This window comes from Eulemur rufifrons, chromosome 7 (assembly GCF_041146395.1).
Source record: "Eulemur rufifrons isolate Redbay chromosome 7, OSU_ERuf_1, whole genome shotgun sequence".
In the NCBI taxonomy this organism is placed as follows: domain Eukaryota; kingdom Metazoa; phylum Chordata; class Mammalia; order Primates; family Lemuridae; genus Eulemur; species Eulemur rufifrons.
In genome coordinates this window covers 79,966,123-79,984,164 of record NC_090989.1, presented here as the reverse complement: position 1 = coordinate 79,984,164, position 18,042 = coordinate 79,966,123, and the positions used below count along the sequence as shown (strand labels likewise).

General features: G+C 37.1%; 1 protein-coding gene across 3 annotated transcripts in view; it reads right to left on the bottom strand.

Annotated features, from left to right (window-relative positions):
• Positions 1-2,633: 2,633 nt before the first annotated feature.
• Positions 2,634-18,042, bottom strand: part of MCCC1 (methylcrotonyl-CoA carboxylase subunit 1) — a 58,912-nt gene continuing 43,503 nt past the window's right edge. For all 3 annotated transcript variants that reach the window (XM_069472873.1, XM_069472871.1, XM_069472874.1), the window contains 6 exons: positions 16,677-16,763; positions 10,611-10,660; positions 7,356-7,493; positions 6,015-6,122; positions 3,967-4,038; positions 2,634-2,994 (listed from right to left, as the gene is read on the bottom strand). In XM_069472873.1, coding sequence (XP_069328974.1) covers positions 2,866-2,994; positions 3,967-4,038; positions 6,015-6,122; positions 7,356-7,493; positions 10,611-10,660; positions 16,677-16,763 — 584 coding nt within the window. In that variant the 3' untranslated portion in view covers positions 2,634-2,865. The remainder of the gene's footprint in view (positions 2,995-3,966; positions 4,039-6,014; positions 6,123-7,355; positions 7,494-10,610; positions 10,661-16,676; positions 16,764-18,042) is intronic.

The following is an 18,042-nucleotide window of genomic DNA, read 5'->3' as shown; positions in this document are numbered from 1 at the left end:
AAATATTTTAAAAATATTATTTGAATTATAAAAAATTTAAATGTAACATGTTATGAAGCATAATTCTATAAATGAATATAACCAACCAACCACGCAACCCAACAACTGGAACATTAACAGTAGCTGTGTATTCTTCACTTATTCCAATCCCTTACCTAATACCCAGAACTAATCGCTATCTTTAACTTTCAGATTTTTATTTCATTTTTTAAAAAGAATATAGTTTTATCATAAGTATGTATGTGCTAAACACTATATTGTTGGCGTTGCTGATTTTGGAGGTCTGTAAAGGTTATACTATACTGTGTGTGTCTTTTGGGACATGCTTATTTCACTCAGCATTATAATTCCAAGATTTTCGTCCATGCTGATGCTATTAATCAGTTTATTTTGTTGCTGCATAGTAGTCCACCATGTGTCCAAACTACACTTCTCCGTTCTGCCAACCAACTCTGACTGTTTCCAATGTTTTACTATTGCGGTGATGTGGCTATGAACATTCTTGGTGCACAAGTGTATTTGTGCATTTCTAGAAGTGGGATATTAGGTTATAGGGTTTAAAATGTTCAACTGTGTGAAATAATGCCAATGTTTTTCAAAGTGGCTCTAATAGCCAGATAATTTTTCCCAAAATACCACTGCTTTCCTTGCTAAAAAAAAAAAAAAAAAAATTCCATGTAAGCACAACTTGTAGGATAAAATCCCAACCTGACAGTCCACACTAGTTTTAGTCTCGCCCACCTAAATTCCACCCCTTCTCTCTCATAGGCACCCAAAAGCCCCCCGCCCCGCCACCTCACTTCAGGTGGGCAGATCTGTTCCCTGGCATAGAGCATACCTTGCTCATTTTGAACTGAGAAGCCCTGATCCTTCCTCATTTCTAGTCTACAAATCCCAACCCCCATCCCTGCCCCTGGATTCTCCTCCTTTATGAAACTTACCCTGATCACACTTGCCCACAGGGCTCTCTCACTGACCCCCAGCTCCTAAAATACCTACTTTCTGCACCAGTTGTGACAGCAGTCTTCACCTTCACCCACATCTTAAGAGATACGAGTTTTATGTTGCCTTGTTAGAAAAATAGACATTCTAACTAAGCTGTGTAATCAGATTTATTTTGGAACTCTGGCATTTTCAACTTTAGTATTTTGTACCTTTCTCACCACTGCATTGATGATGGAAGCCAGGAGAAAGATTAATTTTGGATTTGATGTTTTCCCACATAATATAACTTGACATTGATTTAGTCTGCTTTGCAGACCACAATTCTGTAACTTACAAGGAAAAGAAATTTATTTCTTACTGTTCTGGAGGCTACGAAGTTCAAGGTCAAAGGGCTGGTGAGGGTCCTCTTGCTGCATAATAACATGGTGGAGGGCAGCATGTGGCAAGACAGCAAGAGTGTGAACAAGAGCATTCAGGTCTTGCTTCCTCTTATAAAGCCACCAGTGCCATCATGGGGGCCCCACCCCGATGACCCTGTCTAATGTTAATTACCAGCCAAAAGCCCCACCTCCAATCAATATAAGAATTTGGGAATTAAGTTTCCAACACATGAGATTTGGGGACACATTCAAACCATAGCAGACATGATTATGTTTTACTTTCCCAATTAAATTATAAGCATCTCAAAGTGCAGAGACCATCTTTTATATTTCTTTGTATTCTTCACAACATTTAACATAGTCTCATGTATTCAGCAAGAACTCAATTCAACAAATATTTAACACTTCAATGAATATATGAAAATGTAGAAGGTTACATATCTGTTAGTAACACAGAATCTAGGCAAAATTAAAGAAATAAAACTGAAAAGTTTTCTTTCCCCATAATGAAAAATGTGTTTCTAAAAAAAAGTATTCAGAAGAGTCAAGCTTTCTACTCTTATCCATTCTTTCTATAAAATTATATTTTTTGGCCGGGCACGGTGGCTCACGCCTGTAATCCTAGCACTCTGGGAGGCCGAGGCGGGTGGATCGCTCAAGGTCAGGAGTTCGAGACCAGCCTGAGCAAGAGTGAGACCCCGTCTCTACTAACAATAGAAAGAAATTATCTGGCCAACTAAAATATATAGAGAAAAAATTAGCTGGGCATGGTGGCACATGCCTGTAGTCCCAGCTACCTGGGAGGCTGAGGCAGGAGGATCGCTTAAGCCCAGGAGTTTGAGGTTGCTGTGAGCTAGGCTGATGCCACGGCACTCACTCTAGCCTGGGCAACAGAGTGAGACTCTGTCTCAAAAAAAAAAAAAATTATATTTTTTAAGTTTACCCAAAATTTATATTACGTATTAATATATTCTATCATATATTATATATATATATATAAATAATACTTAAAAAAAACAAGCCTAGAAGATACAATAAAGGCAGGGGCAGTCTAAATAGAAATTTTTTAATCACAAAGACTCAAACAACATCCGTGTCTTTACATTCCCCAAATTACTCTTTGCTGAAACAAAACCTTGGTTGAGTTTAGCCCTATGGCATCTGTCTCTGAAATATGTTACTATCCACTTTCATCATGATTGTAACTGGAAAGTAATTCATTTAGTTAAATGACCTTTTCTCTTCCAATCCTTCTCTTTTGACAAAGTTGCTACATTGTATAAAATTTGAGGCAGAAACAAACATTAACTTCCAATAAAAAAGTATAATTCAACTTTATTAGTATGAAATATTTTGAGATAATTTATTTGATTTGTGACCCAAATGCATGATTCTCAAATATGAAAGGGATTTAGTACAATCATACAATCATTTAGTAAAACTGCTGTTTAGAAGACCTGGAGAAAAGCAGGAGGCACTTTCTCTTTTGGGAATAGCGATAAGACACCGCTTAATCGGCCATTCATTTCTTTGCTGGAATTTATTCTGATTCCCTTTTGTCAGATTCTTCCTCCTCGAACTCCACTAACGGAGTGTGTCTGTTGGCCTGAGAACCTTCTCCGTAGAACACCTTCTTTATTGTGCCATCCTTTGGAGCCTTTATGGTATGCTGCAGAGACACAAGGCATGACAAACAGCAGCTGCAACACTAATGAAAAGTATATACCCAGTGAAGAAAGTGAGATGAAAAGAGAAAAATGTAGCCCATTGTTTCAATGTTTTGTAGTCTCTCAGTGCTTTCCAACTTTTTTTTTCCTTTTTCTTTTTTTTACATCACAGCACACAGAGAAAATGGTAACATTTTATAGTATGTTTGGGAGTTGAGAGGAGTCCATACTTGGACATACTGGCAAACCATTCAAGGACATGATTGGGAAGCTCTGGTGTAGCCAGTGTTAATAGTTCTCAACTTGGACTTCACATTAGAATTTCACCTGGGAATCTTTTAAAAATTATTGATCACTGGGCCCTACTCCTGGAGATCCCAATTTAACTGGTCTGGGAAATCATTTTTTAAAAGCTCCCCAGGGGATTGCACTGATCTTCCTCGATTTAGGATGGGGTTGGCTCAGGATAAACCCATTGTAAGTTGATGAGCAAACAGTGCATGTGGCTTTTGCACCACTGTAAAGTTGACAAATCCTAAACCGAACCATGGTAAGTCAGGGACTGTCTGTAATACTCTGCCACGGCTAAGAACCACTGACCTACAATTTCCAACCATCTAAAAACCTAAATAGCTAATTCAATTTGGTAGAGGTTTTCACTCTGATACTGATGCTTGGCATTCTACATTCAGCCTTAGAAAATACCAACTGTTAACATTCAGTTGGGTTACTGCCTGTTTCCAAGCTAGTAATAATTTCATTAATTTCAGAATCACAAATGACAAGTGTGATTTCACAAAATTAAAGCATATTTACAAGAAGGATGGTTTAGCTTTGTTTCCTATAATTAATGCTTAGTCAATCTGTAGCTCTTCATATTTAACATGGTATTAACTTACAAAATAAGGCAAAAGAACCATCAGATCTGATAGCTCCCAAAGTTACTTAGCAGCTAAACTAGTGATTTCACTTACCTCCATCTTCATGGCGATCATAACCATTAGAGAATCTCCAGCTTTCACTTTGTCTCCAGCTTTGACAAACACCTAGAGATTCAGTGTGACACGTTAATGTTTAAAAACACAGAGGTCCTAGATATGTTAATTTGCTTCATTATATAATAGTAACAAGTTTACTATCCAAATGTATCCCATCATATCACGTTGTAAACCACCAATATACACAAAAATTTATTTAAAAAACAAAAACAACACAGAGGTCCTTCGTGGTCCATAGAGTTGGTGTGTAAACAGAAGTATGAGTCTGTGGTTGTATTGTCTGCCAAAGACAAACGTACAGATGCAAATCAGAGACCCACAGATCCATGTGGCACTGCTGGCACTGCTGGCAGTGGGCAGCACTGGGCAGTTCCCTATCTGCACCCCACAAACCACTTAGTTTTGCTTAAATCAGATGAATACACGTTATATATCTTGGTATCATTTTGCTTTTTTCATGAATGCACAAATAAGACACATCGCTGACAGGGAAGGACTAGTACATTTAAATATCTTTACCATAGACAAGGGTAGAGGGATGATGGTCTTGGGGTTGTCTGGGTAGTGTCTGAGGTCTTCAGAGCCCTGTGTAGTAAGTGTGTGACAGTCTTCACACGAGAGAATTAAACTTAATAGCAATTCCAGAAAAATATTTCTATTTTCCTTTTTACATGTATAAATTCACTCACATATCTCCCATGGTCTCACTGTCTTTTTGGCTAACATGGTTACCAAGGAATTTTTGGCAACATCACACAATGGACTCAGGTTCTAAAGTCATCCTGTGGACCAAATTTGTGAAAAGTAAACTCCTGAAAGCCCCACAAATCACCCAATCCTAGGTGATGCTTTAGTAGAGCCCAGTGAAATCAATGGCCTAGGTTTATCGGCCAGGTATGGGGAAAGTGTGCATCTTTAAATGTAAGACTAACACCTGTGCAGCGATGCCCACACCATGACAGGCCTGTGGGAACTGAAATCAAGTGAGTTAAAGGCAGATCCAGGTCTCTTAGCTCATACTCCCTTTGGGGTAAATATTTCCAGAGGGGAACAGTGGGTGAAATCACCCACACTATTTAAATAGCAATTTTCTTCTTCTTCTTTTTTTTTGTTCCAAGAGTATATAGTTGAATGTTTATGATTTAAATGTATTTGAGAAGACTCTACTATAGTCAAGTATATAAAAAAAGACTACTGATCTATCACCATTTGAAGTCATATTTGTGTGCTATGGTCCAAATTGTGTCCCTCTTAAATTCATATGAAGTCTTAACCCCAAAGGTGACAGTATCTGGAGGTGGGGCCTTGGGAGGTGATTAGGTCACCAGGGCTCTGTTCTCAAAGATGGGATTAGTGCCCTTTTCCCGAGAGAGGTTCCTTGCCCTTTTCACTACATGAGGACACAGAAAAGATGGCTGTTTACGAAACCAGGAAGCAGATTCTCACAGGACACCTAATCTGCTGGTGCCTCGATCTTGGATTTTCCAGCTTCCAGAATTGTGAGAAATAAATTTCTGTTGTTTATAAGCCATCCAAGTTTATGGTATTTTGTTATAGCAACCCAAACAGATTGAGATAGTATGGATCTCAACTTTGAACATATACAGCAATCAACACCAAACCACATTTTTCTTCACCAATACCAATACCAGCCTTTCAAATTTTATTTTAACACACATGCAATTATGTACGTTAAAGAAAAAATTCATGACAAAATTGCTTGCTGTTGGACTTAACATTAAAAACTAGCCTTTTTGGATAATGTCTGTAGAATGCTCCATTTAATCATTAAAAGACAATTTAGATTATTTGTACTTTGATGTAAATTCCTGCCTTCAAAAGCAGCAGTCTCTACCACAAATTAGGTAAATGGGTATTTTCATCGAAGACTAACACAGAACTTGAATCTATAATAGATCCTAAGGAGCAAGATTTAGAGGTGGAAAAGTATATATATGACAAAATTCAACAAAGCCATCTATTAGGCCTTATTGAACATTATTCTACAGGTGTCCCATGATTACCTTTTCAATGGTTCCGGTCATAGGAGCAATGGTACCTCCCTGAGTTCCTTCTGAGCTCACAGAAGACAAGTATTTGGGGACTGGAATGCCAATCTCAACACTCCCTTCCTATAAATAGAAAACAAACTGAAAATGGAATCAAGATCCTATCACTGTATTTTTACTAATATACCTGAGGTAATGATTGTTTTCAAGTTATTTGTTAAATGTTAGCCATCATTAATACCAGGTTCTAATCTAGTTTTGTGACCTTGAGCAAATTATTAAACCACTCTCAGACCTGGTTTCCCATTATAAAGGGGTAATGGTATACATGTCTCACAGGGGATTAATAGAATTAAAGTATTAAATATATAACTATCGGTAACAGGGAGCCATTTTTAAGCAGCAATCCCACCATCAAGAGCTTAGTCTATGGCAGGAACTGTTTTTAACATTGATATATACCATGTCATTAGCCATCACAACAACTGAGGTGGGTACTGTTATTATTAGTTTATAGATAGGGGAACTGCAGCCCAGAGAGTTTAATTGCCCAAGGTCACACAGCTGCTAAGTGGCAGGGCCAGGATTTGAACCAAAGCAGCTTCACATTCCAGAACTCCTGCTTTTCACCACTCCAGTATGTTGCCTCTACCATCACGTTTTTATAGCACAATTGACAGTGGAAAGGAATGCCTGGTAAAGTGGGATCACCCTCAACTCCACCTACAGTCATTTAATTATTAGAATACTAAAGACATCTCATCATGAAGCACTGCGAGGCCACAGTATATTTGATAATCTATGCTCCTCCTTCTGCCCAGGCAGGACTTTAAAGACTCACTGGGCAGAAGGCTCCTAACCAAAACCATGCAAAGCCTGCTTCAACTATCTTTTGACTGCCAAGAGAACATCACTAAGCCCTTCTACCTTTCCTACAAGGAACATCGGGGCCACAGACTCTTCTCCCAGTGGTAACCTCCTCCAAAATCACCAGGATTCCAAGTGTCAGGATGATGGCAGTTGGGGAAAAGTGTTTAGGCATCAAAGCCCTGAGAGAACACCACCCACTGAGCAAGGAGATACTCTCTGACATGGAGAATGTAAAGACTTGCTTCAGAATTCAAGGAAGAAAATGGATATATGTCTATCGATGAGAATCTGCAGGAACAAAAGGGACGAAAGGAAAACTAGAGAAAGCAGGAATGTGACAAAGAAACACAGAGTGGAGAAGACAATGGAGGGAAAAAAGTCCTAGCAGTGGTCAAAGGAAGCAGGATCTCTATAATCTCTTTCAGTGAGATGCCTCTGGTCAATCTTCTCCTAAACCCCAAAAGTAACATTATAAAGAGACATTACCATGGAAAATAGGTAGATAGTGTTTTCCAGGATAATGAGCTTAGCCTTACTAGCAACTCCATTAATAGAACATTTCAGGTAAGTGCAGTCTCCCTCATTATAAAGATCACCGACGACTTGGAAAGTTTTATCTTCAATCTGAAAAAACAGAAAAATAAGATCTTTAAAATAAGTGAACAATCCTATAGAATTAATAAAATCAGAATTAACTCTTTGCTATTAGTAGTTTCAAAAGGTACCATATAAAATACTTTAAAAAAAAAAGCCATGTAGGAACTTTTCCCCTAAGATTCTTAACCATAATACTTTAGATAATTAAAAGAAAATAATTACTTATATAACATACATCCTTGGCATCATAATGCTACAGGTAAAGGTTCATTTCAGAACATAAAGATAGCACTAAAAATGTGAAATAAAAATATAAATCAAATTAAGCAAAATTATTAAAATTCATTTGCATATATTACATGTCAGTACTCATTTTTGACTACCTGAAGTCAAATTTAGTTTTCCTGTGCTAAAGTCAATAATGAAAAAAGCCAGAACCATATAATTAGATGTCATTTCTTTTACCTCATCAACATGTAGACCCAATTCATGGGTTTCAGTGATGACTTAGGAAGATAAATGAGCTGGAGATTGACCACAATTTTCTCACTCTAAGAGACTACGTGCCAAAAAACAGATTTCACTCGATATTTCAAAGAAGCTGATAAAAGGACATGAAACTTTTCTGTTTTAAAGAATATTTTCTCACATATACACTCAAGAGAAAATTTCCCTTACCCACAAAAAATCTATTTAAATCTTCCCTCAATATTCTTCATTTCAATTCCCACAGTGTTAGTGTAAAAGTCCTGTAGCTATTCTTTTAAAATATATTATGTAGGCTAAGGTGAAATAGGTCACATTGTAATATTTATACATTAGTTCTCATCTATCCTAAGTTAAATATGACATTTTACTCTGCTTTGTAACCTACTAAAACAGCCATTTGAATGTTTGTGAAATTCTCAGGACATAAAGGTTAGATTGGAAATAGTTTTGTTTAAAGACTCAAAAAAGCACATTCTAAAACTGTGAATGTAGTTCCATGAGCAGATTAGAACAAACTGGCAATTTACTTTACCAGTTACCAAAGGACAAGAAAATGTCCCAAACCAGGGGCACCAATATGAATTTCAAGTGTCACATACAAAAGTATGTAGACTTCCCTGAATCTCAGAGAAAGAAAAAGAATATGTCGGCAGGGTGTGGTGGCTCACGCCTGTAATCCTAGCACTCTGGGAGGCAGAGGCGGGTGGATTGCTCGAAGTCAGGCACATGCCTGTAGTCCCAGCTACTCGGGATGCTGAGGCAGAAGGATTGCTTGAGCCCAGGAGTTTGAGGTTGCTGTGAGCTGGGCTGACGCCACGGCACTCACTCTAACCCGGGCAACAGAGCGAGACTCTGTCTCAAAAAAAAAAAGAAAAAGAAAAATAATGTGTCCTTAGAGTGTTGGGAAGTCTAACGCATATCATTGATAAATCCATTTTGCAGGATTTGACATCTCTTAGCTCATATTAAAAATGATTTATTTCCTGAATTTGTACCTTACTATAGGAATTTGGTTGATTTCCCACACTGTTTTTTAAATCTTTTTAGCATTTCATTTTGCCAGTGTAATGGACTTCTTTTAATTAAGCACTATTAGAAAGTTAGCGGTTCTCAAAGTGTGACCTGTGGATCCCTTGGGATCCCCAACACCCTTTTAGGAAGTCCATGAAGTCAAACAATTTTCATAATAAGACTAAGATGTTATTTCCCTTTTTTACCCTATTCTCTCATAAGTACACATGGAATTTTCCAGAGGCTACCAAATATGTGATGTTATTGCTTTGATGACTAATGGTATGTGTAATTGTATGATCTTAAGTTTTAAAATTTTCTCAGTTTATCCTACAATTCAACAACAAAAAAACTAGATTAAAAAACGGGAAGAGGACTTCAATAGCTATTTCTCCAAAGAAGATATACAAATGGCTGATTAACATATGAAAAGATGCTCAACATCATTAGTCATTTCAGAAATGCAAGTCAAAGTTATAATGAGATACCACTTCACACCCATAAAGATGGCTATCATTAAAAAAAAAAACTCAGAAAATAATAAGCAGTGGAAAAGATGTGACAAAGTTGGAACCCTTGTACACTGCTGGTAGGAATGTAAAATGGTACAGCTCATAGGGAAGATAGTATTAGGGTTTCTCAAAAAATTAAAAATAGAATTACCATATGATCTAGCAATTCTTCTGGATATATACCCCAAAGGACTGCAAATTGTCTTGAAGAAATATTTGTACACCCATGTTCACAGCAGTATTATTCATAATACCCAAAAGTTGGAAGCAACCCAAGTATCCACTCATGGATGAATGGATTAAGAATATGTTGTATATACATATAATAGAATATTATTTAGCCTTAAAAAGTAAGGAAATTCTGACATGTGCTACAACATGGAAGAACCTTGAAGACATTATATTAGTGAAAAAAGCCAGTCACAAAAGGACAAATACTAAATTATTATCAGGTACTTAGAGTAGTCAAATTCATAGAGACAGAAAATAGAATGGTGGCTTTCAGGGGCCTGGGGGGAAGAAGGAATGGGCACTGTTCCTGTATTACTGTTTAAAAGGGTACTGAATTTCAGTTTCACAAGATGAAAAAAGTTTTGGAGATGGATAATTGTGACGGCTGTACAACAATTTGAATATATTTAATGCAATTGAGCTGTACACTTAAAAATGGCTAAAATGGTAAATTTTATATGTATTTTGCCAGAATTTAAAAATAATAAAAAATAAAATTTTCTGAGTTAAATTTTCTAAATGGTAAATATCAATCGCTACAACTAGCACAAACAAAAGTTCTTTGCAGGGGAGGGTCTTGAGACCAAAAATTTGACAAATGCTAATTTTGATATAAATACATGCACATACTTTAGGGGCTTGTTAGTGTCTGATTCAAGGCTATTACTTTCTGCCAAGTTTTTATTCTGCAGGGAACCTCAGCCAAACTGAGCAAATAATCAGACTATACAGGGAGTAATTTCCCCAAATTGGGTCTGAAATAAAAGCACATGACATTCTCCTAACTACAGTCACAATAGTCAAATGCTTCAGAGGAATGAGAGAGTGAAAAAAGACCCTATTCAGTATGAGAGAGATCAGATTTAGCTCTGAACTATAGAACAAAACCAATAAGGCTTACCTGCATGCTATATGATCCATCACGGTTATATGTTACAACTATTGCTACATCTTTACAGAAAAGGGGAGAAAAAAGAAAAAAATTAGAAGACATTCATTTATTCAATAACTGAAATATCAAAATCTGACTTTCAACCTAAAGACAACCAGCTATTCAAAGGGATATCAACATTGTTTAACTCCCTGGAAATGAGCGTTTTTTTTTTCTTAGAAATACATCTGTCAGGCAGCTTTCAATAAAGGTGCATTTCAAACTTTTCTCTTTTAAAAATGGAGGTTTAGATATTATAAAATTGTGGGATATTTTAGATATTTTTCCTTTAACAAATAAGGCTGCAGTGTTATAGTAGAACATGCAATGAATTGGAAAAGAAGAGTTTTGGTTTGGTTAAAGACTAAAATCTGCCATCTGATCACTTCTGTGATTTTGACTAAATTAAATCTCTGAGCCTTGATTTTCTATGCCATTAAATGGGTATTAAAATGTAACAATTACTAAATAAACGTGAAAGTGCTTTATAAGCTGTAAGACTATACAGATAAGAAATATTCACGTTACAGGCATACCTCATTTTATTGTGCTTCACTTTATTTTGCTTCACAGATACTGCACTTTTTTACAAATTGAAGGTTTGTGGTAATCCTGCTTCAAGCAAGTCTATTGGCACCATTTTCCCAGCAGCATGTGCTCACTTTGTGTCTCTGTGTCACATTTTGGTAATTCTTGCAATATTATAAACTTTTTGATTATTACTGTATCTGTTCTGGAGATCTGTAATCAGTTATCCTTGATGTTACTATTGTAATTGTTTTGGGGTACCATGAACCACGCCCATGTAAGATTGATCAATGTTGTACGTATTCTGACAGCTCCACTATTTGAGCAGCCATTCGTTCCCCTGTCTCTCTCCCTCTCCTAGGGCCTCCTAATCCCTGAGACACAAAATATTGAGATTAGGCCAAATAATAACCCTACAATGACCTTTACATGTTCAACTGAAAGGAAGAGTCACATGTCTCTCACTTTAAATCAAAAGCTAGAGATGATTAAGCTTAGTGAGGAAGGCATGTCCAAAGCTGAGTTAGGCTGAAAGCTACGACTCTTGTACAAAACAATTAGCCAAGTTGTAAATGAAAAGGAAAAGTTCTTGAAGAAAGTTAAAAATACTACACTATTGTAGTGAACAGACAAATGATAAGAAAGTGAAACAACCTTATTGCTGCTATGGAGAAAGTTTTAGTGGTTTGGATAGAAAATCAAACCAGCCACAACATTCCTTTAAGCCAAAGTCTAATCTGCATCAAGGTCCTAACTATTTTCAATGTTATGAAGGCTGAGAGAGGTGAGGAAGCTGCAAAAAACAACAACAACAACAAAAAATTGAAGCTAGTGGTTTGGTTCATGAGGTTTAAGGAAAGAAGCCATCTCAATAACACAGAAGTGCAAGATGAAGCGGCAGCAAGTGCCGATGCAGAAGCTGCAGCAAGTTATCCAAAGATCTAGCTAAGATCACTGATGAAGGTGGCTACACTAAACAACAGATTTTTCTTTGTAGACAAAATAGGCTTCTATTGGAAGAAGAGGCCATCTAGGACTTTCACAGCTAGAGAGGAGAAGTCAATGCCTGGCTTCAAAGCTTCAAAAGACAGGCTTACTCTCTTGTTATGGGCTAATGCAACTGGTGACTTTAAGTTGAAGCCAGTGCTCATTTACCATTCTGAAAATCCTAGGACCCTTAAGAATGACACTAAATCTACTCTGCTTGTGCTCTATAAATGGAACAACAAAGCCTGGATGGCAGCACATCTGTTTACTGCATGGTTTACTGAATATTTTAAGCCCACTATTGAGACCTACTGCTCAGAAAAAAAGATGCCGTTCAAAATATTACTGCTCATTGACAGCGCACCTAGTCACCCAAGAGCTCTGATGAGATGTATAAGGAAAATAATGTTGTTTTCATGCCTTCTATAACATACATTCTATAGCTCACAGATCAAGGAGTAATTTTGACTTTTAAGTGTTATTATTTAAGAAATACAGTTCATAAGGCTACAGTTGGCATAAAAAGTGATTTCTCTGATGGATCTAGGCAAAGTAAATTGAAAACCTTCTGGAAAGGATTCACCATTCTAGATGCCATTAAGAACTTTTGTGATTCATGGGAGGAAGTCAAAATATCAGTGTTAATGAGAGTTTGGAAGAAGTTGATTCCGATCCTCAAGGATGACTTTGACGAGTTCAAGACTTCAGTGGAGGAAGGAACTGCAGATGTGGAAATAGCAAGCAAAGTAGAATCAGAAGTGGGGCATGAAGATGTGACTGAATTACTGCAATCTCATGATCAAACCTGAATGGATGAAGATTGCTTCTTATGGATGAGCAAAGAAAGTGGTTTCTTGAGATAGAATCTACTCCGGGTGAAGATGCTGTGAACATTGATGAAATAACAACAGAGGATACAGAATATTACATAAACTTAGTTGATAAAGCAGGGCAGGATTTTAGAGGATTAACTCCAATTTTCAAAGAAGTTCTACAATGGGTAAAATGCTATCAAACAGCATTGCATGCTATAGAGAAATCTTTTGAGAAAGGAAGAGTTGATCAATGCAGCAAATTTCATTTTCCTATTTTAAGAAATTGTCACAGTCACTCCAACCTTTGGCAACCATCACTGTAATCAGTCAGCAGTTACCGATATCGAGGCAAGACCCTCCACCAACAAAAACATTATGACTTGATAAAGGCTCAAATAATCATTAGCATTTTTTAGTAATGAAGTATTTCTAGATTAAGGTATGTATGTTGGGTTTTTAGAGATAGCACACTTAATAGACTATAGTGTAAATATAACTTCCATATGAACTGGGAAACTAAAAAATTTGTGTGACTCTCTTTATGTTGATATTTGCTTTATTGCAGTGGCCTGGAACTGAATCTGCAGTATCTCTGAGGTGTGCCTGTATTACATAAATACAGAATTGGTTGAAGACTATCCCAGAAGATGGAAATCAAAAGTTTTGTGGGGTTGAGTATATAGGTCAAAGTCATCTCATCTCCTTCTGATACTTCAACCATCATTTTGATGCTGCCAGCTCAAGTATGTTTCCAGCCCTGATCTTGCTTCTCTAGAACTCTGATTGGTCATTCCCAGCCAGATGCTCCACTGGCACCTTAAAATGAACATGATGGGTCCAACAGATCATCTTTCCCTCCACCTACTTCCCCTGCAGACCTGTGAGAGCCACTGGCACCACTATTCTCTTTGTCATCCAGGTTTAAAACCTGTCATCTTTGCCCCAGTCTTCTTTGCTTTTCACATCCACTAGTCACAACAAAGCTGCTAAATTCTTCCCTTTAAATACTTGTCCTACACATTTCTTCCTTTCCATTCCTCCCACTGCTCTCCCTTGTCTCAGGCCTGGCTGACTCTGAGGAGGTACTTCAGGGTCTTCCTGCTTCCTGTCTCAAGCCTTCCAGCTTATGCTTCCTAGCATGTCCCCACCACATTTAATAGACTTGGCCTGGTATTGAAGGCCCCAATCTCTCAGTCTTATTTCCCACCATTCTCCTACACAGATGGCCCTATGCTCCAACCAGATGGGAAAACGGGCCAATTCATACTCCCCATACATGCCTCCAGCTTTCCCTGCTGTGCCTCTGTGCTCACGCTCCTCCTTCCCCATGCTGCAGGCGCCTAGCCACACCTTGGAAACCCCACTCCTCGCTCACACCATGCCCTCTGTCCTTAGGAAGAGTCTGACTAGGCGGGATGAATTCTCTCTCTTCCAAACATTTAGACTGCTGCCTATAAAACACCATTATGAGTCTCCCTTCATCCTGGATTTTGACTGAGTAATTTTCCTCTTTATTAGCTGTTTTAAAAGATTACAAAAATAAAAATGTTTACAAGAGTCAAATACTAAAGTATGTAAACTCCAGAGCCTGCCTATTGACCACCATGTCATCCAACTTTCCAATGTATGCACTTACAAATGGTAAATTCCTGTAGAGAAAAAAACAGGGACAAAGACATTTTTTCTCTTCTCCACATCACTCAGCATATCTATTTTTTCAAAAACTTTGCACTGAGTGTATGAATGAATGAAACTTCTCCACCCTAAATCATGTCAACAGGCTTTAATTCTTCTTAGGAGAAAATGCCTCCAATTATACCAGAACAGTTTTCTTTCAATTTATAAAATATGTTAAGTATTTAACTGACTTGAATGCCAGTAGAATCATAGGAAGACACTGTCAGAAAAACTCTAAATTATTTTACATTATGATAGGACAACTGAACTTGTTTCTCTCTACCCTCAATATCTTGTCCCCCACAGGAGAACTTTAAACACCCTCTTAAATATTTAATAAAGTATGAAAGTTTAACATGGTCCATTAGCATTTTTTAAAGACTCACCTATATAACATTTTTGAAGGCTGTTACACATAGACCTGGATTATTTTCATAGAATACTGCCAAAAGGGTGTAGCGAACAGCAATCACATTGGCCTTTCAATTATGTATTTTTTTTAATTAAAACTTTTTTTAAATCTTCCCAAAATGCAGCATAATTCAAACCATTGCTCGGTGCTTTAGTGAGGATCCATCCCAAATAACACACACAGCTGGCTCATATGAATTACAATCATACATGTAATTCTGTTTAATTCAGGTTGAAGAGGCCATTGAAACTTTATTGCTTTTGATATTTACATTCAGCATATAGGAGTCTAGAACAAAATACTCCCAGATTTTGGGGACTGCTTTTTAGGATGAAATAAGTAAACACATCAGCATAAAATGGATGGGTAAACCATTTGCAGAATGATACTATGTAAGGGATGTTTGCAAACTTTCCTTATGAAGGTTTGGTGATATACCTAATGCACTTAAGGTAATGACCACCTAGGCTCAGGATTGAAAATAACTAAAAAGCTGTAATCCAATCAACTTGGTGAATGAAGTGTGATGTCTTCAAAGAGCTGAAGAAAAGTAAATTCTCCTCCAGCCAAGGAAGAGGATGCTGTGATCTGCTAGCAAGAGGATTCTGCTCTACCTGGGAGGCACATTTTTGTACTGGAGTTGTCACAGTTCGATAATACCTCCCATTCAAGATTATCCAGCACTCTCAGCTCTGACTTTGCACCCATCTGGCTTCCCATGCCAACTGTTCTACAGCACAAGGGATACAGCCCCCAGCTATCACAGGATTCTGGTCCCTCTGGTACATTGCTCCAGCCATAAATTTATAAACTGCCTTCTGGCTTAAGTGTCAGCCTTTTCTGACTTTAGGTAAAAATAAATCAGTCCCTAACGTGAGCCTTCTCAAATTAGTTTGCAATCAAACATCAATTTTTCACTGGAGAAGTGGTGGAAATAGCATGGGAGTCAACATCAAGAAGAGTGGGTGTCAATTCTGGCTCTGCAACTCCGCGGCCTTCAGTAAGTTACTTCACTTCCGTGACTCTTCACCCATGCTTTCATCATCCACAGGTGGGAGAAACAGTGACTCCCCCTCATTAAGTTGTTGTGAAGATAAAAATTTATATGTGATAAGACACAACAAATTATAGCGCTTTAGTGACCCACTTCTACCTGAAACACCCAAAAACACTGCTTGAGAAGTAGTAATCTTCCCTCTCTGATATAGTTTTGCATATTGTTTTTCTTATTTAAAAATAATACACCCTGTATTACTAGAGTATAAATAAAAAATGCAAAACAAAGTACAAAGAATTAGAGAAAAAGAGATTGCCTCAAATTCCACTACCCAATGGTAACCTCACTAACATTTTGGCATATTTTATTTCAGCTATTTTGCTACATATATTTTATGATATATTTTTAGAATATTTATAAAGTATATAAAAGTGTAAAGAAGGAAAGCAAATACCATTAACTCTACTACCCAGAACCAACCAATTGTATTATTTTGGCATATTTCCTTCCAATGTTTAGGGTAGGCATTTAAAAAAAATGACCAGGCTGAATCCTCTTTTTCAGGTTAATATGATACATTTCTATGACTCACATTTCTCTTTTAATGAAACATTACTTACTATTTTTACCATCTCTAAGAGTCATGTTTCTGGTGTAAGAGAAATTCAGTCTTCTTCCACTGCTAGATGAAAATGGAGAGAATTGATCTAGAAAAAATTAAGAATTCCATAACAAATTTATAAGTATCAAGCCTAGTAAATTTATACCTTACAAAAGAAAACATAAAACTCAGGTCCTAAATGTATTTTCTTTGTTCTTCTCATTGTTTTACATTTAAATAGATATTTTCATTTACATCTCTGGAAATTTCCTGTGAAAAATCCCAGCTTCTCTTGAAGAATCAGAATATTTGCATGAATGCTCATCCTCTGATGGCATAAACTGCACAATGGTCACCCCCTTTTGACAGGGCAAATGCATTCCAGGTCACCAAAATTTCTACCACTCACCCAGGAGCTGCAGCACAGCTAAACTGAAGCAATTTATTCCAAAAGCTCCTATCTGTACCAGCTATAAATTTTAAAAAGGAAGGTGAGAGTAAGAGGACACTCTCTTCTAAAAATGTTCAGTTCAGGCTCAGGAATACCACATGGGGCATATTTAGATGCATTTTCATTCAACGTAAAAGGACGAAATGAGGCTAGAACACACAAATCTCCCAAAGACGTAGTTTTAAGCTTTTAAAATATTGTACATTTTAAAATTTCAATATAACTATCTTGAATTAATCTAGAAATTAAAGATTCGAATAAGAGGCTCCTATCATAACACACGTTCAGTATCCTTTATCCGAAATGCTTGAGAACAGAAGTGTTTTGGAAATTGAACTTTTTCAGACTTCGGAATATTTGCATTATATGCCAATGAGTATTTCCTTTGAGTGTCATGTTGGTGCTCAAAAGGTTTCAAATTTTGAGCATTTCACATTTTGGATTTTTGGATTTGAGATGCTCAACCTGTATAGGATAATGTAATAATCCTAATAATAATAAGAGATAAATAGATTAGATTTTTAAAATCGGTTTAATCGGTTTGCTCCAAAGGTCAGAGTTAGCCTGAGTAAATACTATGGAGCAATTTGGGAAAGCTCAGATTTAGAGGGAAGAACTTTTTAATGGACAGCTGACTAAAACCATAAGCTACCCTAAGAGGTAATGAATTTCCAGTTTCCTAAGGAATCAGGAAGAGGTTGGGCAACAACTTAGTGGGAACAGTGAGGCAGGGATGCGCTGCATGTGTGTGACAGGCAGGATGAATCACTGCCATGGTCCTTCCTGCGTTCAGATTCTATGATACTATGAAGTACCTAAGTTTCTAGTTAGACAGAAATTTAAGCACAGGACGGAAAAAGAGAGGAAGAAGTAACTCAACAGTAAATCATGGGTAACCCAAGGGAATCTGAGTCTCCTGTGTTGTGTCTTTAGA